General features: G+C 43.3%; 1 protein-coding gene across 2 annotated transcripts in view; it reads left to right on the top strand.

Annotated features, from left to right (window-relative positions):
- HNF1B (HNF1 homeobox B) overlaps positions 1-20,975 on the top strand; it is a 94,346-nt gene extending 73,371 nt beyond the window's left edge. For both annotated transcript variants that reach the window (XM_015828486.1, XM_015828488.1), the window contains exons 5-9: positions 2,044-2,213; positions 8,759-8,891; positions 11,646-11,822; positions 14,227-14,345; positions 20,955-20,975. In XM_015828486.1, coding sequence (XP_015683972.1) covers positions 2,044-2,213; positions 8,759-8,891; positions 11,646-11,822; positions 14,227-14,345; positions 20,955-20,975 — 620 coding nt within the window. The remainder of the gene's footprint in view (positions 1-2,043; positions 2,214-8,758; positions 8,892-11,645; positions 11,823-14,226; positions 14,346-20,954) is intronic.
- The last annotated feature ends 813 nt before the right edge of the window (positions 20,976-21,788 follow it).

Consider the following 21,788-nt stretch of genomic DNA (forward strand, 5'->3'; position numbering starts at 1 on the left):
ACGTTTATTTCATTCTGCCCAAAACATGAAAGTTGTGATCTCTGCGACAAATTTAAAAGTTGGAATCTTAAAACAAGGAAGCTGCCTGGCTGGGGAATTCTGAGAGTTGAAGTCATAGGTCTTAAAGTTGCCAAGATTGGGCACCTCTGATCTTATGAATTCCTGGCAGCTTGGTTTTCAGACAATAGACACACAGATAAATCAGTGTGAGGTAGTATGGGATGTGCGGTATTTATATGCAGTATTTCTGCAGTATTTATATTCAGAAGAATAGAATAGAACAGAACAGAACAGAACAGTAATATAGAATAGAATAGAAATATAGAATAGAATAGAATAGAATAGAATAGAATAGAATAGAATAGAATAGAAGTCTTCTAGTCCAGGGGTCTCCAACCTTGGCAACTTTAAGACTTGTGGCTGAGGAATTCTGGGAATTGAAGTCCACAAGTCTTAAAGTTGTAAAGGTTGGAGAGCCCTGTTCTAGTCCAACCCCGTGCTCAATTTCAGACAAGTGGCTGTCCAATCTCTTCTTAAAAATTTCCATTGTTGGAGCATTCACAACATCTGGAGGCAAGTCATTCCACTGGTTAATTGTTCTCACTGTTAGGATGTTTCTCCTTAATTCCAGGTTGCTTCCCTCCTTGATTAGTTTCCACCCATTGTTTCTTGTCCTGCTCTCGGGTGTTTTGGAGAATAGGTTGACCTCCTCTTCTTTGATACAGCCCCTCAAATACTGGAAGACTGCTATTGTGTCAACACTAGTCCTTCTTTTCTCTAGACTAACCAAATCTAAATCCTGCAACCGCTATATAAAGAGACTGGACAACAATTCATCTGAAATGGTGTGTAGGGTTTCCTGCCTGAGCAGGAGGTTGGACTAGAAGACCTCCAAAGCCCCTTCCAACTCTGTTATTCTATTCTATCTTCTATTCTATTCTATATATTGATCTCAGATCTTGGAAATCTTGGTTTCAGCAGAATGTGAAACAGCACTTATAAGTGTTAATTGAATCCCAAATTCTGGAAACCCCTCCCCCCCACCTAAGAATCGGTTATGCAGTCGGAAAGCCAGATTCAATTAACAACCATGTTACTAACTTAACTACTGCAGTGATTCGCTTAACAGCTGTGGCAAGAAAGGTCGTAAAATGGGGAAAACTCATTTAACAACTTTCTTGCTTAGCAACAGAAACTTTGGGCTCAGTTGTGGTCGTAAGTCGAGACGTATTGCCAGCAACCTGTGAGTTCTCATTCTGCTTTAGACATAAAAATCCAGCTAGGTGACTTTGGTCTAATCATCAGGAGACTGAGTTCTAGTCCCGCCTTAGGCATGAAAGTCGGGTGGTTGATTTTGAGCCAATTTATTTATTATTTATTTATTATTTAAATTAATATACCGCCCTATCTCCCTTACGGGACCCAGGGCAGTGAACAGGCAATAATAAAAATCACAATCACCAGGAGACGGTGAATTCTAGTTTCCTCCATGGGCATGAAAGCTGGCTGGATGACTTGGGGCTGGTCCCCTTCTCTCAGCCCAATCCAACTCACAGGGTTGTTGTGGGACAAATATGAGGAGGAAGTATGTGTGTTCGCTGCCTTGAGTTGCTCATAAAAGTCATAAGCGTGGGATATAAATAAATAACAAATAACACAAATGCACTCCTACATTTTTCCTAATTGACTGGACAGCCATTCGTCTGAAATAGTATAGGGCAGGGGTAGGCAACCTTGTCTCTTTTATGACTCGTGGACTTCAACTCCCAGAATTCCTGAGGCAGCATGGCTCAGCTTGGAAACCTCTCCTTTTTCCCTCAGCATGGCTGGCTCAGGAATTCTGGGAGTTGAAGTCCAGGAGTCATAAAAGAGCCAAAATTGCCTACCCCTGGTATAGGGTTTCCTGCCTGAGCAGGGGGTTGGACTAGACGACCTCCAAGGTCCCTTCCAACTTGATCATTATATTATATTATATATATATATATATTATAATTTAACTTTTAAAATTGCCATGATTTCTTCTATGTGATTGCATTTTCACAGGGGTCCGCTACAGCCATCCAGGCGGCAATGAAGTCACTTCCTCAGCTTCCATCAGCCATCATGGTAACAACTCAATGGTCACCACCAGCCAGTCCATTCTCCAGCCAGTATCTCCAGCCAGTTTGGACCCAGGTCACAGCCACAGCCTGCTGTCCCCGGACGGTAAAATGGTGAGCACACCTGGGCTATTGTACCTCCGGTGCTGATAAGATAAGTTGGCTTAGGAGGCAAAAAACAAACAAAACTTTCTTTTTTTTCCCCCTACATGTTAAAACTCTCCTTCCCCCCCCCCTCAAGACCAGCATTAAACAATGAAAGGCTTGTAGGCATGAGGAGGGTAAAGGCCTGAGTGCTGTCAGAGAAAATAGCCTTCTGACCTTCCCGTTCCCTGCTTAGGCATTGAAACATGCCAATAAAAACTGTTCTCAGGGTATTGATCGAATGCCTCTTGAATTGGCACAAGAGGGTGGATCACTATTTACTCTTCGCTGCTGATGACATTCCCCATGATTTAAAAAAAAAAAAAGCCAGCCCAACAAAAACTTGATTAAGTCATCCCGGGTTCCACTTCACTCTTCAAATTTTATGATTTTATTTAGCAAGCTTCAACCATCCTTTTTTCCTCCCTTTAGTTCTACAAATATAGATATCAAATGGGATGAAGGATACGGTGATAAAAAAAATACTTTTATTAGGATAGTGCCATTGATAACTTAGCATTTGCTGTAATATTGGGCTGAGTTCTTCTGTTCGAGCTGTATAATATTCTACCATAATAGAAAAATTGGTTTCATTGAGTTTTGGGCTATAAAACATCCCAGCTTGGTACCTGATTTATAATAACAAATTTATTAGGGTTGTCCTGAAGAACAGCATAAACAGGAAATAAAAAGAGAAAAATATATATTTGTCTTTAGTTTAGTTATTATTTAGCTACTATTTAGTTATTGGGCAGATGAAAGTATAAATTGTTTTCTTCTGTGGGGTACTTGATGCTGTCTGAGCTTGGCGATTTTCTTGTAGACGTTTTATTATTAAACTAGATAATATCAGCACTGATGGTTTCACCCCAGACCTCTGTGATATAATAATAATAATAATGATGATGATGATGATGATGATGATGATGATGATGATGATGATGATGATGTTGCAAAAAACTGCACTACTCGGAACATCTTATATTTTAAGGAGATACCTGGTTGACACCTAGGATGCTGGTAGCAACCCATGTCAACCATCAGCGCCAGCCAATCTGAATGTTCAGTTGACTGAGATTCATGTTTAATGAATAAAAGATAATAATAATAATAATAATAATAATAATAATAATAATAATAATAATAATAATAATAATAATAATAATAATAATAATAATAATAAAAAAGTTGGAAGGGATCTTGGAGGTCATCTAGTCCAACCCTCTGCTCAGGCAGGAAACCTATATCATTTCGGACAAATGGCTGTCCAGTTTCTTCTTAAAAACTTCCAGTGTTGGAGCATTCACCGCTTCTGGAGGCAGGTTGTTCCACTGGTTAATTGTTCTAACTGTCAGGAAGTTTCTCCTTAGTTCTAGGTTGCTTCTCTCCTTGATTAGTTTCTATCCGTTGCTTCTTGTAAAAAGGATTTAAAAAAAAAAAAACCAAGCACAAAAGGATTCCAGAGCTTACATGTCAATTTCTCCCTCTTAATAATACCAGCGTGAATAGGTGTTTCTGCTTTTCCTGTTTGTATTTGAATTGCAAGGGTCTTTCCTACAATCTCTGTTCCCTGATTTAATTGGAGGAAAATGGCATATGCATTTTTTACTTAGGATCATAAACCAGCTGTGAAAGTGCACAGCGCTTTACACCATTGTCCTGGGCACGCTCATCTCAGAGTAAACTTAATTCGACTTTCTCCTAAACCAGGGGTCTTCAGACTTGGCCCTTTTATGACTTGTGGACTTCAACACCCAGAATTCCTCAGCCAGCATGCCTGGCTGAGGAATTCTGGGAGTTGAAGTCCACCGGTCATAAAAGGGCCACGTTTGAAGACCCCTGTCCTAAGCAAATAGGGTTTGTGTTGTACTATCGGGATAGCAAAACACAAGTTATCATTTAAAATGCATTCCTAATACAATAGCAGGTAAAAATGTAAATAGACCAGAGTTTGACCTATGAATTATTCCAGGGTTTAATTCCTAGCATATCTCGGGGGCCATTATTCCAGAGAATGCCATAATGGACCTGTGAAGTCTTTTACCACAGGGTTTAAATTCTTTCCCAATCAGGTGATTTCCCCTCCCTTGCCGTATTAATTCTTTTTTTTTTCTGTCCTAATTGTTTTTCCAAGATGAGCTAGAGCCTAATGTTGGCTTTTTTTGCTAATATTTTTTTTTAACTTATTATACATGCATGCCTGGCTTAGCTAAACTGAGGAATGTCTCCTTCCTTGGGGGAAGAGGAGAAGGAACAATGTTCTATGTGGAGGAACATTTTAATTCTCTTTACATTTTATGGGCAGTTTACGGCGTGAAATATGAATGTCTGATCAGAATAACAGAGTTGGAAGACTTGGAGGTCATCTAGTCCAACCCCCTGCTCTGGCAGGAAACCCTATACCAGGGGTAGGCAACCTTGGCTCTTTTATGATTTGTGGACTTCAACTCCCAGAATTCCTGAGCCAGCATGGCTCAACTTGGAAACCTCTCCCTTTCCCCTCAGCGTGGCTGGCTCAGGAATTCTGGGAGTTGAAGTCCACGAGTCATAAAAGAGCCAAGGTTGCCTACCCCTGCCCTATACCATTTCAGACAAATGGCTGTCCAGTCTCTTCTTAAAAACCTCCAGTGTTGGAGTACTCACAACTTCTGGAGGCAGGTTGTTCCACTGATTAATTGTTCTCACTGTTAGGAAATTTCTCCTTAGTTCCAGGTTGCTTCTCTCCTTGATCAGTTTCCATCCGTTGCTTCTTGTCCTGCCCTCAGGTGCTTTGGAGAATAGCATGACTGCCTCTTCTTTATGGCAACCCCTGAGATATTGGAAGACTGCTGTCCTGTCCCCCCTCGTCCTTCTTTTCACTAAACTAGACATACCCAATTCCCTGATCCCAGGTCAGGAGTTTGGTTCCTAGGAAGCAAAGACCATTCTACAGTGGGTGTAGTGAAACAACCAGCTCCCTTTGTAAATTGTGGAGATCACATTGACAGTCCTTTGGTTGTTCAGCTATTCTTCTTGGAGAGCAATAAATCTCTCAAAATCCAGAGTTGATTGAAGGGCTCACTTCGGTCAATAATCTTTGTGCCCATGAACAAGCAGCACCATCTTGTCTATTGCCGTTGGCAGCAAATGTCTTGGATCAGTCTTGCTTAGAGGTTTTTGTGAGGTTGATATGAATGTAGGGTTACCCGGTATAAGTAGTCCTCGGCTTACAACCATTTGCTTAATTGCCGTTCAGAGTTACAACCACACTGAAAAACGTGACTTATGACCATTTTTCACACTTACAACTGTTGAACATCCCCACAGTCAGGTGATCAAAATTCGGACGCTGGGCAATTGGTTCATATTTATGACGGTGGCAGTGTCCAAAGGTCATGTGATCTCCTTTTGAGACCTTCTGACACGCATAGTCAATGGAGAAGCCACTTAACAACCGTGTTACTAATTTATCAACTGTAGTGATTCACTTAACTGTGGCAAGAAAGGTTGTAAAATGGGGCAAAACTCACTGAAGAACTGCCTCACTTAGCAACTGGAATATTGGGCTCAACTGGGATCGTAAATCAAGAGCTACCTGGAGTTGATGTTACAGCTATGCCTGCCAGATAGAGGACATGAGGACAAATAGGAGGAGATGTTGCCTTTTGGCCTAGTATTTGGTAACCGTATAAGAACGATCTTTATGTCCACAGAAGTCTCTTCCGGTTTTCTAACGCAGTGTTTCTCAACCTTGACGACTTGAAGACCTGTGGACTTCACCTCCCAGAATTCCCCAGCTAGCTATGCTGAAGTCCAAAGGTCTTCAAGTCGCCACGGTTGAGAAACACTGCTGCAGAGTATTTTGTAGTGTGTTTTGATACAAAGATGGGAACAGGCCCTTAGCCTGAACTATGAAACTGTTCTTTCCACCCAGACTTTGTGGGGGCAGGATAGATCATGGAATTGCCTACAGCGGTGTTTTTCAACCCTGGGGACGTTAAGATGGGTGGACTTCAACCTCCAGTATTCTCCAGTCAGTCCTGCTGGCTAGAGAATTCTGGTTAGTGGAAGTCTACCTATCTTAAAGTCCCCAAGCTTGAGAAACACTGGCCTACAGCCTAACAGGAGAATCTGAGGCAACGAGGTTGGTGGCACCAAACCTCATGAACCTTTCTAGAAAACAGTTTTCCCACCACTGTTGATCTTCCCATCCGCCAGTTGGCAAGTTGAATGGAGACCCATCCTTGACCGATGCCCTCTGCGTGAGCAAAATATGTACTTTCAAAACAGGAGGATGCCACAGTGCCAGATTGCTAAAATCGACAACAAGAAGAGTCAATGCTCTGATGGCCTAAAAACCTTTCCTGTGAACACACTTGGCAAAATACAGTCAATTTCAAACATCTATCTCAGGGGCCTTCAAACTTGGCCCTTTTATGACTTGTGGACTTCAACTCCCAGAATTCCTGGCTGAGGAATTCTGGGAGTTGAAGTCCACAAGTCATAAAGGGCCACGTTTGAAGACCCCTAATCTATCTCTTCATCTGAAGCCTATCTATCTATATATTTTTTAACTCCTTTGTATGACAGGTAGTCCTCGACGTACCAACACCCCTGAAGCCAAAATTTCCATTGCTAAGCAAGGCAGTTGTTAAGTGAATGGTGTCCCATTTTACATTCTTTTTTCTGCCACAGTTGTTAAGCGAATCACTGAATTTGTTAAGTGAATCAGGTGGTCGTTAAACGAATCTGGCTTCTCCCATTGACTTTGCTTGTTGGAAGCCGGCTGGGAAGGTCACAAATGGAGATCAAATGACCCCAGGACAGCACAACTGTCATAATAAATACATGCCAGTTGCCAAACATCTAAATTTTGATCACATGACCATGGGGATGCTGCAAGGATCATAAGTGTGAAAACTGGTCATAAATCACTTTTTTCAGAGTCATCGTAACTTCGAACGGTCAGTAAACAAATGGCTGTATCAGTGCCGTTGTAACTTGGAACGGTTGCTAAACAACTGGTAGTATTAGTGCCGTTGTAACTATGAATGGTCACTAAATGAATTGTTGTAGGTCGAGGACTCCCTGTAATGTATCTGTTTCCTCCCTCTTTGTTTGGGCTCTGCCTGCCCTCAGTGGCAGCAGACTCAGAATATTTTAGCAATTCATCTGGTGGGGTTATTTTTCTTGGCCTAGCTTGACTGATTCATGTCACACTAGATGGTTTTTATGGCCTTCCTTTTTTCTCTCTCCCTGGTTGGGGATGCATAGTTCTTGACTGAGACAGCCTGGTCTTCCATCCAGAAAGTCATTTGTTGACTCTTGAAGCCAGGGTCAGGTGGGCCTCCAGACAGCCAGTTGCCAAGGATTCCTGCCACCCCCTTTAAATGAAATGTGAGGCATACTTTCAAGACAGTCTTTTTTCCTCAAGTGAAACCTCTGTAGGAATTATGAAGTTAAAGGAATTTAGAATCATGCTTAGCAAAATACCTCAGGGATTGGAGGAGGTTATGGTGGGTTTCACTTAAAGCAAAATGCCAGCAGGGCTCCCCAAATTTAAGACTTGTGGACTTCAACTCCCAGAGTTCCTCAGCCAGCCATGCTGGCTGGGGAATTCTGGGAGTTGAAGTCCACAAGTCATGAAGGGGCCATAGTTCCCCCATGCTGGCTGGGGAATTCTGGGAGTTGAAGTCCACAAGTCTCAAAGTTGTCAAGTTTGGGGACCCCTGATCTACAGGTACCACCACACTTGGGACCAGAACTTCAGCCGCTAAGCAAAACAGTTCTTAATTAAGGGGTGCCCAATTTTAGGACCTTTTTTTGCTGTGGTTATTAAGCGAATCACCATGGTTCTTAAGTGAATCTCATGGTTGTTAAATGAAGCCGGCTTCTTCCATTGACTCGTCGTAAATATGAGTCAGTTGCCAAGCATCCGAATTTTGATCACATGACCATGAGGATGCTGCCAGGTCGTAAGTATGAAAAACGGCCATCAGTCACTTTTTTCAGTGCCATTGTAACTTCAAACAATCACCAAATGAAGTGTTGGAAGTCGAGGATTTCCTGTAAATAGGGCAAAGACGACACTGCACAGTTGTCTGAGGACCACGGGCACAGTCCTAAAATTTTGGATGAATAAATCGAATACTTGTTGATTTTAAAAAGTTTGGCTCTTGCTACTCTGCATTAACAAGAGTGGCACAAGATGGATAATATTGGTTTTTTATTCATTTGTTTATTTATTTGTTTATTTATTTATTTATTGTATGGCACTTTCACATCATGTATCAGTCAAAAGGAACACAGGGGTAAAATACAAAACACAGAATATAAAATCTGAAATCTTAACAGGAAGATTACCAACATTATATCTAAGTTACAAATATAATTTTTTAGTTCATTTGTCGCTGCCAGGAAAGCAGCGAAATCATTATAGGCTCTGTTTTGGCACACTGTTACTATGGGTTGATAATATTGCACTGTTAATGGTCCATTCCTAAATTCTGACTTTTTGTTCTTTCTTCCCTTGACAGATTACAGTTTCTGGCGGTGGGCTCCCCCCGGTCAGTACCCTCACCAACATCCACAGCTTTTCCCATCACACCCCACAACAATCCCAGAATCTCATTATGACGCCTTTGTCAGGAGTCATGGCTATCACGCAAAGTAAGTGCTTTATGAGTTAGACAAACATCTTCTTGTTCTTAGAATTATTCCTGATTACCTCTTTCCTTGTATAGCACCATCAGGAAGCGAGGAGCTTTACACAGAGTCCAAAAGGGCAGAATCCCGTCGGAGAGACTTTGCAGAATATTTACTATCTCTTCCTTTCTTCTTTTTTGCAATTGTCAGTGCCTATTGTAGCATGGCACTGACTTCCATTGGTGCTGGCCTCCAATTGCTCAGTAAATATTAAGAGAGAGAGAGAAATATTGATTTTGGTGCACTGTGAAAAAAGAGGAAAAATGAGATTAAAAAAATGAATCAGTGATGAGATCCAAAGAGACTTTGTGAAGAGAAAGAAAGAAAGAAAGAAAGAAAGAGGAAGGAAAAGAGAGAGAGAGAGAGAGAGAGAGAGAAGAAAGAAAGAAAGAAAAAGAAAGAACAAGAAAGAAAGAAAGAAAGAAAGAAAGAAAGAAAGAAAGAAAGAAAGAAAGAAAAAGGAAGGAAGGAAGGAAAGAAAGAAAGAAAGAAAAAGGAAGGAAGGAAGGAAGGAAAGAAAGAAAGAAAGAAAGAAAGAAAGAAAGAAAGAAAGAAAGAAAGACAATACTTTTTGTGCCTCAACCTAAAAGGACTTGAGGGTTGATGATCTCTGCAAGGGAAGGGTCAAAAAAGTCAAAATGGTGGCCTACGTCTCTGGGATTAAAGCCCTATCCCTTTTTTTTTACATTGCAAAAAGTGGCAGAGCTTCTATAATGTCATTCCAATAATAGTAATTTTAAAAGTAGTCCCAAAAGTGCTTTTGGTCTTCCTTTGTTTTTTCTTGAAGATGTTTCGCTTCTCATCCAAGAGGTTTCTTCAGTTCTGACAATGGTGGGGAATGGAAGGATTTATTCCCCATCATTCAATCTGAGCTGAAGAAGCTTCTTGGATGAGAAGCGAAACATCTTCAAGGAAAAAACAAAGAAGGCCCAGTTGCCTTTCGAAAAGCACTGTGGGGACAATCATGACACGAATGACTGAGAATCTCCATAGACATTTAAAAGTGGTAGCAACCCCTAACTAACCTTGGTTGATACTGGAAGTTAAATGAAGAGGAACCTGATTAGTTAGATGGTGAAGAATACTAGCCTTATTTTAAACTATGCTTGGAAAATCAAGCTCTTGCTCCAGATTCTGGAGTTGTGGGGATGTGAGATCCTCTGTCAGGTGCTTTATGGATTTTAGTGGACATTTGTTCCACCAAATTAACCCACTCCCTTTTCTGTTTGGTGCTTTTTTACCCTTCTTTTTCTTTTTGTACAGGTGGTCCTCGACTTACAACCATTTACTTAGTGACCATTTGAAGTTACCACAGCATTGAAAAAAAATGATTTATGACTGTTTTTCACACTTACAACCACTGCAGCAACCCTGCAGTCATGTGATCAAAATTCGGGCACTTGGACTGCCATCTGTCAGAAATGGTGTAGGGTCTCCTGCTTGGGTGGGGGGTTGGACTAGATGACCTACAAGGTCCCTTCCAACTCTTGTTATTTCTATTCTATTCTATTCTATTCTATTCTATTCTATTCTATTCTATTCCACTCCACTCCACTCCATTCCATTCCATATTTTATTATTCTGTTCTGTTCTGTTCCGTTCCGTTCCACTCCACTCCACTCCACTCCACTCCATATTTTATTGTTCTGTTCTGTTCTGTTCTGTTCCGTTCTATTCTATGTTTAAAAAAGTTGCGCTGTCCTTGGGTCATGTGGTCACCCTTTGTAAACTTCTCAGCTGGCTTCTGACAAGCAAAGACAAGGGGGGGGGGGGGGGAGGAAAGCCAGATTTGCTTAACAGCTACACAATTCGCTAAATAGCTGCAGTGTTTTGTTTACTGGGGCAAAAAGAATTTTAAAATTGGGCAAAACTCACTTAACAATTGCCTTGTTTAACAACAGAAATTTTTGGACTTGATTGTGGTTGTAAGTGGAGAACTAACTGCTTTTCAGTCATTGATGAGTTGGGTGGCCTTAGAAATAAATAAATCCCTACTATGGTATTACTACCAGTATCAGAAAGGTAGCATGCATGTCAAGCTTGACTTAAAGGTGTCTCTTCCATTTATTTTTTAAGTAGAAATAGGGGTGTCCTGCCATTTTTTAGGATAGGTTGTCCTCGGTTAGTGACCACAATTGGGATCAGCAATTCTGTTGCTAAACAACACAGTCATTAACCAAGATGTCATATGACTGGAATGGGCTTATGACTTCCCTTTCACCACAGTTGTTAAGCGAATCCCTCATGACTGTTAAGCAAAACACGAAATGACTAAGTTGCAACTTCCTGTTGACTTCCCCACTGGCTTTACCTGTCAGAAGCCGGTTGTGAAGGTCACAAACCACGATCCTATGACCATGGGGGTTGTTGCGATGGTTGTAAATGTGAGGACAGTTAATTTTTCAATGCTGTCATAACTTCAAAGAGGACTCTTGGTTAAAACTGTTATACCATGGTTCAAATCCAATGCGGGAGAGATTGTCTTTTAATTATCTTTAGCCAGAAGCAACCCAACATCTTTAACAAAAAGACAAACAAAAAGACAGTCACACTCCGATTAAAAAGAAATCATGCCTTGGAAAATCAGGTTCGAGACTATGGAAAGAGTTGAGAATTTTCATCTTGGAAATTATAGAGAGGTTGTGGGTATTACAGGGGAAATCTGAAGACTTTGGAGCTTTGTAATCAAACGCCTCAGATTATCTCTCTCTCTTTCAGGCCTAAACAGTTCGCAGGCCCAGAGCGTCCCCGTTATCAACAGTGTAGCCCTACAACCGGTCCAGTTCTCCCAACAGCTGCACAGCCCACACCAGCAGTCAATCATGCAACAGTCAACCAATCCGATGGCTCAACAGCCGTTCATGGCGGCGGTGACACAGCTGCAGAATTCACACAGTAAGGATCTTTTGGGGTATTGACTGAGATAGAAGGATAGAAACTGGGAGAAGCGACAGTAACAGAGGCCATAAGTACAGCAAGATATTTGCCCCTGTCTCAATCAGGATATAACAACAACTGTACAATCCAAACCCCATCTGTTTTCCTCATGGACCTGTAGTCCTTTTTCTCATGCACAGGCAGTGTTGGTTTAATTGCTTTTTCAAACGTCTATTTATGAGAAAAAGACTGCTTATAAGCTAAGAGCATTTTGGACCAGCATTTTGCAACATTTAGTTCCTCATAATTTCTCCTTTATCAGGAGAAAAAAAAATAATTTTCAGTTAGCAAAGTATTCTTGAATACTTTAGTTATACTTGATGTCTTAAACCGTAAGTTAAATCCTAGCAGTGAGGCAAGAATATGGGGAGATACACACAGCAGGAAATGGCAGGTTTTTTCAACCTAGATTGTATGTCTGAATACAACCAACTATATTCTTTTTAGATGGGGATGGGAGTTGTAATCCAAAATATCTGTACGGGAAGGGCTTGATGAATGCTAGATCAGAGTAGTGCACTTAAACCAAGGGGACTCAGATTCCAGGCCTAGAAAGAGTACAGAGAAGAGCAACAAAGATGATTAGGGGACTGGAGGCTAAAGCATATAAGGAACGGTTGATGGAATTGGGTATGTCTAGTTTAATGAAGAGACGGACGAGGGGGGACAGGATAGCACTGTTCCAATATCTCAGGGGCTGCCACAAAGAAGAGGGAGTCAAGCTATTTTCCAAGGCGTCTGAAGGCAGGACAAGAAGCAACGGATGGGAACTAATCAAGGAGAGAAGCAACCTAGAACTAAGGAGAAACTTCCTGACAGTTAGAACAATTAAACAGTGGAACAACCTGCCTCCAGAGGTGGTGAATGCTCCAACACTGGAAGTTTTTAAGAAGAGACTGGACGGCCATTTGTCTGAAATGGTATAGGGTCTCCTGCCTGAGCAGGGGGTTGAACCAGATGACCTCCAAGGTCCCTTCCAACTTTACTATTATTATTATTATTATTATTATTATTATTATTATTATTATTATTATTATTATTATTATTATTATTATTATTTAGCCCCCCAAGTTTACAAAAACTGTTTCAGAACAATCACTTTTTCTATGCCTAACATCAGAGGTCAGTTGCAAAGAAGTGCAGGAATATCAAGGATGCCAACCTGGATTATTGGAGAGAACCTGAAGTCCTCAGAATCACAGAATCACAGAGTTAACCTGGAGGTCTTCTTGTCCAACACCCTGCTCTAGCAGGAAATTCTTATATCATTCCAGACAAATGGCTATCCAATCACTTCTTTAAAACTTCCAGCATTCACAACTTCTGAAGGCAAGCCATTCCGCTGATTAATTATTCTCACTGTCAGGAAGTTTCTCCTTAGTTCTAGGCTGGTCCTCTCCTTGATTAGTTTCCATCCGTTGCTTCTTGTCCTGCCTTCAGGTGCTTTGGAAAATAGCTTGACCCCCTCTTCTTTGTGGCAGCCCCTTAAATATTGGGAGACTGCTAATGTCACCGCTAGTCCTTCTTTTAATTAAACTAGAGATATGAAATTCCTGCAACCGTTCTTCAAATGTTTTAGTCTTAATAAAAGTTGTTTTATTCCTGATCTGAGCCTGACTCCTGCTTAGCATGAAGGCCTCTGAGGTTGGACTTAAGATTACAAAGTTATAGAATTAATAATAATAATAATAGTAAAGTTGGAAGGGACCTTGAAGGTCATCTAGTCCAACCCCCTGCTCAGGCAGGAAACCCTATACCATTTCGGACAAATGGCTGTCCAGTCTCTTCTTAAAAACTTCCAGTGTTGGAGCATTCACTCCTTCTGGAGGCAGGTTGTTCTACTGGTTAATTGTTCTCACTGTCAGGAAGTTTCTCCTTAGTTCTAGGTTGCTTCTCTCCTTGCTTAGTTTCCATCCGTTGCTTCTTGTCCTGCCTTCAGGCGCTTTGGAGAATAGGAAGGGACATTGGAGGTCTTCTAGTCTAGTCCACCCTCTGCCCAGGTAGAAATCCTTGGTGGAAAGAAAGGAAAAATTCCTTTTGTAAGATATTCAGCATGTAATGGATTAGGACGGGGTCTCCAAATTTAGCAACTTCATGACTTGTGGACTTCAACTCCCAGAATTCCTCAGCCAGCCATAAATAAGTTGAGGTTTTTAAAAGTTGCTGATTTACCCCTGGAAGGTTCTGGCAATTTGGTTCTGTGATGCTTGGAATAAGATATTCAATGGGACAGCAATTTAGGGCTGTACTCTAAAATTGTTGTCATTCTTTCTGTTCATCTGATTCACTCTCTCTCTGTCACTCGCTTTCACACACAAACACACATACACACTAAACAATGACTGTTGGCCTTTTTCCATAGTGTACGCTCACAAGCAAGAACCTCCTCAGTATTCTCACACATCACGGTTCCCTTCAGCGATGGTGGTCACGGATACCAGCAGCCTCAGTTCATTAACCAACATGTCTTCCAATAAACAGGTAAACAGATTTAATATTATTTGGGGAAATTAATACAGGCAGTCCTTGACTTACCACCACAGTTGGGATCAGTAATTTCAGTTGCTAAATGAGGTGGTTGTTATGTTAACTTGTTAACTGAGTCAACTGCCCAATTTTACATCTATCACTGCAGTTGTTAAGTGAATTGCATGGTCCTTAAACTAATCTGGCTTCCTCCATTGACTTTGCTTGATAGAAGTTGGCTGCGAAGATCACAAATGGTGATAACGATTGCCATACGCCCAAATTTGGATCACATGACTATGGGGATGCTGCAATAAGTGCAAGGACTAATTGTAAGAAGAATTTGGGTTGATCTTTTAGAGCAGTGAAAGCAAACCTTTTAGAGACCGAGTGCCCAAACCGCAACCCAAAACCCACTTCTTTATCGCAAAGTGCCAGGGGCCCATCAGCATTGTGGTGCCCTCGGGGGGGGGCATGCAAAAACCAGGGGCGCAAAAATGGGCCACCGTGCTGCAAGGTGCAAAAACGGCCACCGCTGCGCCGCGGGGTGCAGATACAAGGCGCTGCACCAAGCAAGAATGGGGCAGGGCTAGTCAGTATCATGCAGGCACTAGCCCCGCCTCATTTGCAGCGTGTGCATACTCACGGCCCCATGCGTGCGCACGCACATGTAAAATACTTCCCCCTCACTTTTCTTCCAGTCTGCCAATCGACAATGGTTGGTGACCTCTGCTCTACCACCTCTAGTCGAGCTTGCTAGTCGGCCGCTTCACCTCCTTTGTGCTGGGCGGGGGTTCCTGCTCCGGGGGGTGGTGGCGGCCTGATGCACCTGCTGCTGCCTCTGGCACGCGTGCCAACAAAGAGGGCTCTGAGTGCTGCCTCTGGCACGCGTGCCATAGGTTCGCCACCACTGTTTTAGAGAGTCACTGAGGCCACTTGGAGGGTTCTCTGTGTCCTGAGCGTCACCTGAGTAATGCAAATGGATGTGGAGCCTTCTTGGAAATGCTAAACGAACAGTGTCTACAACCCTGAGGACACAGATAAACCTCCAAGTGGCCTCAATGACTCTCTAAAACAGGGATCCCCAACCCCTGGTTCATGGATCGGCACTGGGCCGTGGCATGCCAGAAACCGGGCTGCGTAAACAAGCAAAGTCCCGTCCGTGGGATGCAGGCAGCACACAAAACCACGCCCCCTCCGGTACGCGGAAAAACCTCTCTCCACGGAACCGGTCTCTGGTGCCCAAAAGGTTGGGGACCCCTGCTCTAAAAGAAGGCAAATGACCAGCTGTCTGCAAGGAGTATAAATCCTTCCCTTCCCCACCATCCAGTCAGAGCCGAAGAAGCTTCTTGGATGAGAAGCGAAATGTCTTCAAAGAAAAACAAGAAAGTCCAGTCGCCTCCTGAAAAAAGCACCTTTGGGACATCCTGGTTTTTACACTTCTTGATAATGGAGCACTTTAGCATCTCTATGAAAAATAAACCCGAGAGTCCTTTTGTGTAAACCTGTCCGCTCTTTTTTTGTGTGTGATGAAAAATCGTTCCAGAGCAGACAAAAAAAGCCTCTTTTCTTCCATTCTTTCATTTTTTTCAAAGGCAGCTTTGCAGACTGTGGGAAATATGTGGCCTCTATCGATTGTTAGATAGTTAGAAGAGAAAACCTTGAACTTCTGAACAGATAAGCTGGCATGTGGGATTTTTTTCCCCCCTTTGAGAGACTTGTGCCAAATATCATAATAATGGGGTGTGTTCACCAATGTTTGGAATGCACTTTTGAATTCTGATACAGGTAGTCCTCAACTTACGACCACAGTTGAGCCCAACCTTTCTGTTGTTCAGTGAGTTTTGTGACCTTTCTTGCCATAGTTGTCAAGCAAAACACTGCAGTTGTTAAGTTATGGTAGTAACATGGTTGTAAAGCGAACCTGGTTTTCCAATTGACTTTGACTCCGAGACACTGCAACCGTCCTAAGTACATGCCAGTTGCCAAGCATCCCAATTTCGATCACATGACCCTGAGGATGCTGCAATGGTCGTAAGTGTGAAAAGTAGTCATAAGTCACTTTTTCAGTGCTTTTAACTTTGGACAGTCACTAAATGAATGGTTGTAAGTTGAGGATTATCTGTACAAGTCCAGTACTGCCAGACACAGGTTAAAATTTAGGAATCCAGTGAAGAGGCCTTTGTGGACCTCTCAAACTAGGTTCTGCACAAGTGACAGAGGCTTCAGATCAATATTTTCTTGTCATTGTATCCATGGACAATATACAGGTAGTCCTCAATTTACAACCGTTACATTTAGTGACCATTCGAAGCTACAATGGCACTGAAAAAACTGACTTTCAACCGGTCCTCCTACATATGACGATTGCAGCATCCTCACAGTCAGATGATCAAAATTTGGGTACTTGGCAACCAGGGTGAATTTACAACAGTTGCAGCGTCATGGGTCATGCGAGCACCATTTGCAACCTTTCCAGCCAGCTTCCAACAAGCAAAATCAATGGGGGTAGTGACCCGCTTTATGACCGTCACAACTTAGGAACCTAACTGCCAGGCTCAATTATAGCCATAAATTAAGGACTACAGGGAGTCCTAGACTTACAGCAGTTTGCTTAGTGACTGTTCGAAGTTACAACGACACAGAAAAAAGTGACTGATGACCATTTTTCACACTTAACGACCGTTTCCCATGGTCACATGATTTACATTTGGGTGCTTGTCAGTTGACTCATATTTATGACAATTGCAGCATCCTGGGGTCACGTGATCCCCTTTTGCGACCTTCCGACAAGCAAAGTCAATGGGGAAACCAGATTCATTTAACATCTGTGTTACTAACTTAACAACTGCAGTGATTCACTTAACAATCGTGGCAAGAAAAGTCGTAAAATGGGGCAAAACTCACTTAACAAATTTCTCACTTAGCAACATAAATTTTGGGCTCAATTGTGGTCGTAAGTTGAGGTTTACCCGTACGTATATATTACCCAGGATAGGAAAAATCCATATTTCTGAAAAAAACTCTCAGAAGCTTTGGCCACAGTGGTGTAACTGAACCTCTACTCGTTTTTTTTTTAATTCAGTTTTATATATATATATATATATATAAAGCCTTGCCCTGCCAGTCTTGATTGGATTATGGTTTCTTCCTTGCTGAAAGAAGCAACACACATTAACAACAACAAAAAAAAAAGACCAGAGGTTCAGTTACACCAGTGTGACCAATGCTCCTGAGAAATTTTTTTCAGAAATGTGGATTTTCTCTACCCTGGGTATCCTGTCTCCTCCAATGCTTGGGAGAGTAGAAATGTGACTTGAGTAGTAAAACTGAACATATTCTGTATGTTAAAAAGCCAAAACCTCTTCCCAAGGCTCGTTATTCCCACTGGGGTTTTGGACATCAATATGGATCTGGGTAGAAGTGAACATTTGTAGTTCAAGGTTGAACTATGGCAGGGGTTCCCACCCCCTGGGCTGTGGCTCACTACCAGACCGCAGTCTATTTGCAACCAGGCTGCGCGAGTGGCAGGGCAATGCGCATGCGCACACACAGCTGGACTAGCATGAATGGTGGGCTGGCATGCACTCCTGTGCTCACAGCTTGCACACTGCACCTCACACGACTGGGGGGGAGAGGGCCGCGTGAGTGGTGGGCTGGTGTGCATGCAGCTCAACTAGTCGAGCTGTATGTGCATGTGCGTGGATGCTGGTCCGCCAGTCACGTGAGTCGAGCTGCGTGCCCGCACGGGCTCACCGCTCATACGGCCTGGTTCCTCTCTCCTCCCCCCCAGCCGGGCCACCAAGCCGCAAAGGTTGGGGACCACTGAACTATGGGGTCACTTAGCACTGATTGTGTTACCTAGTTGGGTAATGAAACGTCTGCAAGAAAACCACCAAGCTCAGAGAGCACCAAGGGCTCCACAGAATATGAATATGGATATGAAGGGAGAGAAAAAAATAACATTTGGATAAGTGGTTTTAGGCACCAGTTTAGAATCTGAAAGACCCTGAGTTCTAGTCCTGCCTTAGGCACCAAGCCAGCTGGGTGACTTTGAGCCAGTCCAACTCGCTCAGCCCTAGGAAACAAGCAGTGGCAAACCGCTTCTGAAAAACCTTGCCAAGCAAATCGCAGGAACTCATCCAGGCAGTTGTCAGGACTCAGCGCTGACTCATAGACCCCAAAATGTAGATTCTGGGTGGCTTAGTAGTATATCCAGTAAATACAATATCCAATATTTTCACCCAATGGATGGAGCACTAGAAACCTCTAACCTGCCTATCTCCATCAGTCAGGCAGTCACGCGCATCCAGGCTCCAGGAGGAGCTCATTTCCTTAGAAGGCCCTGCTGATTCATCTAGCATGCATTCAACCCTAACTTTGCCCTTGATAGATGATTCTTTCTGTACCACCCGTTAACTTTGATGGTGGCTTGTTGGAACAAGCCTGCCTCGATTCAGGAAGCATTTTCCTTCATCAAAACGTAGCAAGACGCGACTTGCTGCGCTTTGCTGGGGATCCTGAGTAGCAGGGAAGAAAATTCAGCTTTAAAACAGGTCATTATCTTGATGGCGGTCAACATTTGGGCATTTCTGCTTTGATGTTCACCAGATAGGCTTTCGGTTAGCTCGGAGCTAAATCTCCGCACGCAGGTTTGCAAGCTAAAAAAATAATAATGCAATAGCACAACATGGAACCGAAAGATGAAGAGGGGAAAAGAAGCAAATTCTTGTATTACAAAATGGTCCTTGGCTTACCACCATTCATTTTGTGCCCGTTCAAAGTTACAAAAGCTCTGAAAAAAGGGACCGATGACCGTTTTTCACACTCTTGATCATTGCAGCATCCCCGTGGTCATGTGATCAAAATTCAGGCGCTTGGCAACTGACTCATATTTATGACGGTTGCCGTGTCCCAGGGGTCCGGCGATCACCTTTTGTGAGCTTCCGACAAGCAAGGTCAACGGTGCGGAAGCCAGATTCATTTAATAAACATGATGCTCACTTAACCACTGCAGCGATTCACTTAACAACTGTGGAAGAAAGGTCATAAAACGGGGCAAAATTCACTTAATAAATGTCTCAAATTGGGGGCTCAGTTATGGTTGTAAGTCGAGGACTATCTGTGCAAGGGTTGCATTATCCTAGGGTCACGTGATCACCATTTACAACATCTGTGGAGATTCTCAGTCACTTGTTAAGTGAACTTTGCCCCCTGGTTATCCGAAAGGCGCTTTTTCACGAGGCAACTGGACTTTGTTTTTTTCTCTTTGAAGACGTTTCACTTCTAATCCAAGAGGCTTCTTCAGCTTCTTCCCAACATCCAGACCAGGGGTAGGCAACCTTGGCTCTTTTATGACTCGTGGACTTCAACTCCCAGAATTCCTGAGCCAGCCATGCTGAGGAGAAAGGGAGAGGTTTCCATGCTGAGCCATGCTGGCTCAGGAATTCTGGGAGTTGAAGTCCACGAGTCATAAAAGAGCCAAGGTTGCCTACCCCTGATCCAGACAAAGCTGAAGAAGCTTCTTGGATGAGAAGCGAAATGTCTTCAAACAGAAAAAAGAAAGTCCAGTTACCTCATGAAAAAGCGCCTTTGGGATCACTATTTATAATAACCTTCCCAGCCAGCTTCCGATAAGCAAAGTCGATGGGGGGAAGCCTGATTCGCTTAACCAACGCACGAGTCACTTAACAAATGCAGTGATTTGCTTAACAGCCATGGCAAAAAAAAAAGTCATAAAAGGGGGCAAAGTTCACTTAACAACTGTCTTGCTTAGCAACAGAACGTTTGGGTTCAATTGTGGTCGTACGTCGAGGACAACCTGTATTATGTTAGATCTTATATTTCAGTGTTGTCTTTCCTGCCTCAAAATGAAGGGAACACAGTCAATTCAGAGAATGTTTGATGAGTTACAAGCACCCCCAAAGGCCTTAGTCCAGTGGTGGCGAACCTATGGCACTAGTGCCAGAGGCGGCACTTGGAGCCCTCTCTGTGGGCACGCACGCAGTCGCCCCAGCCTCCCCCATAGCCCCCTCCTCACCAGCAGCCCCCCCCCGGAGAAGAGTCACCCCCGGGTGCGGCCCATGCGGAGCTGCACAGCCAAGCACATGGCAGCTGGGCAGCAGATCATGCTGCGGGGTGCGGGTGGAGGGCGTGGCCACCAGGGCGCAGCAGGGCCGCCTGGGCGATCTGCGGCATGCCGTAGATGGCCCTGAGGGTGGGCGAGGTGAGGGTGGAGCAGGGTAGGAGCGGGCGGGCAGAACGGGGCTGGGCCGGTTTTTGGGCACTCGGTCTCCAAAAGGTTCGCCATCACTGCCTTAGTCTGTCCATCCTCAAATCAGTCAGAATCAATCAGAATAGAGCTGGAAGGGACCTTGGAGGTCTTCTAGTCCAGCCCCCTTCTCAAGCGGGAGACCCTATACCCTTTCAGACAAATGACTGTCCAATCTCTTCTTAAAAACCTCCAGTTCCACTGTTCCACTGGTTAATTGTCCTCACTGTTAGGAAGTTTTCTCCTTAATTCCAGGTTGCTTCTCTCCTTGATTAGTTTGATTAGATTCTCTCCAGATCTAAGACACTTCCTCATATTCTAATCTCTGTAACCTTCTTTCTCTTTTTTTCCAGTGTCCGTTACAAGCCTGGTGATACTCTATCCAGTTCCCTGTGCCTTTAGCAACTTGGAAATTATTTTTCCACAACGTCCTGCCTGACCAGAATGAGATCGTGAGGCCGCTGCGGCAAAGCCCGAGTAGCTTGCTGAGCCTGATCCCAAAGAGATCCTGCTCAGCCTGGAAAGAAGATTAGAAGTTTTCAAAGACAGCAGCAGCTGGGACTTCCTTCAAGAGGGGGGGCCCCAGAAAGGTGTCCTTCACACCGAGCGTTTCCCGTAGTGTTTTCCAAGACTTTTTTTTGCCTCAAGGAATGCCAAAGTATTTTCCTCCTGGAGGATATTCGTTTCCAACCCACAACACCAGAACAAAACGGATGCTTGAAGCTTGGAAAAGAACCTCAAAAGCTGGAGATCAATCGTATTTATAAAGTTACATGCTTCTCCCGAAGAGGACCAGAGAGAGGACTTGGGGCTGTTACGTCAGGTTGCGAAGGGGGGAACCACCCGTGCTGATGAACTGAACCAACTGAAGTGTATATAGAGGAGCTCCACATGCCGGCTCTCCCTTCCCCTCCCCTATCCCTCTCCGCAGAGATTTATATTAAAGAAAAGTGAATGTTGTCTATCTAATGGATGTATTAAGAAATTAAGTGCAATGCCTCTCCCCCCCCCACCCCCCCACCCACCTGTACATAGGATCACAAAGTCTCCTATTATGTCTCTCTCTCTCTTCGTTTTTTGTAAGGACAGGGTTTAACTTGCAATGTTTTGGATTGGCGAATCAGAAGAATGAAAGAAAAGAAAACCTTTTGGCAAAGCAACATTGATTTATCGGCATTTTGTAAATT

This window comes from Protobothrops mucrosquamatus, unplaced genomic scaffold (assembly GCF_001527695.2).
Source record: "Protobothrops mucrosquamatus isolate PMUCROS unplaced genomic scaffold, P.Mucros_1.0 scaffold4562, whole genome shotgun sequence".
In the NCBI taxonomy this organism is placed as follows: domain Eukaryota; kingdom Metazoa; phylum Chordata; class Lepidosauria; order Squamata; family Viperidae; genus Protobothrops; species Protobothrops mucrosquamatus.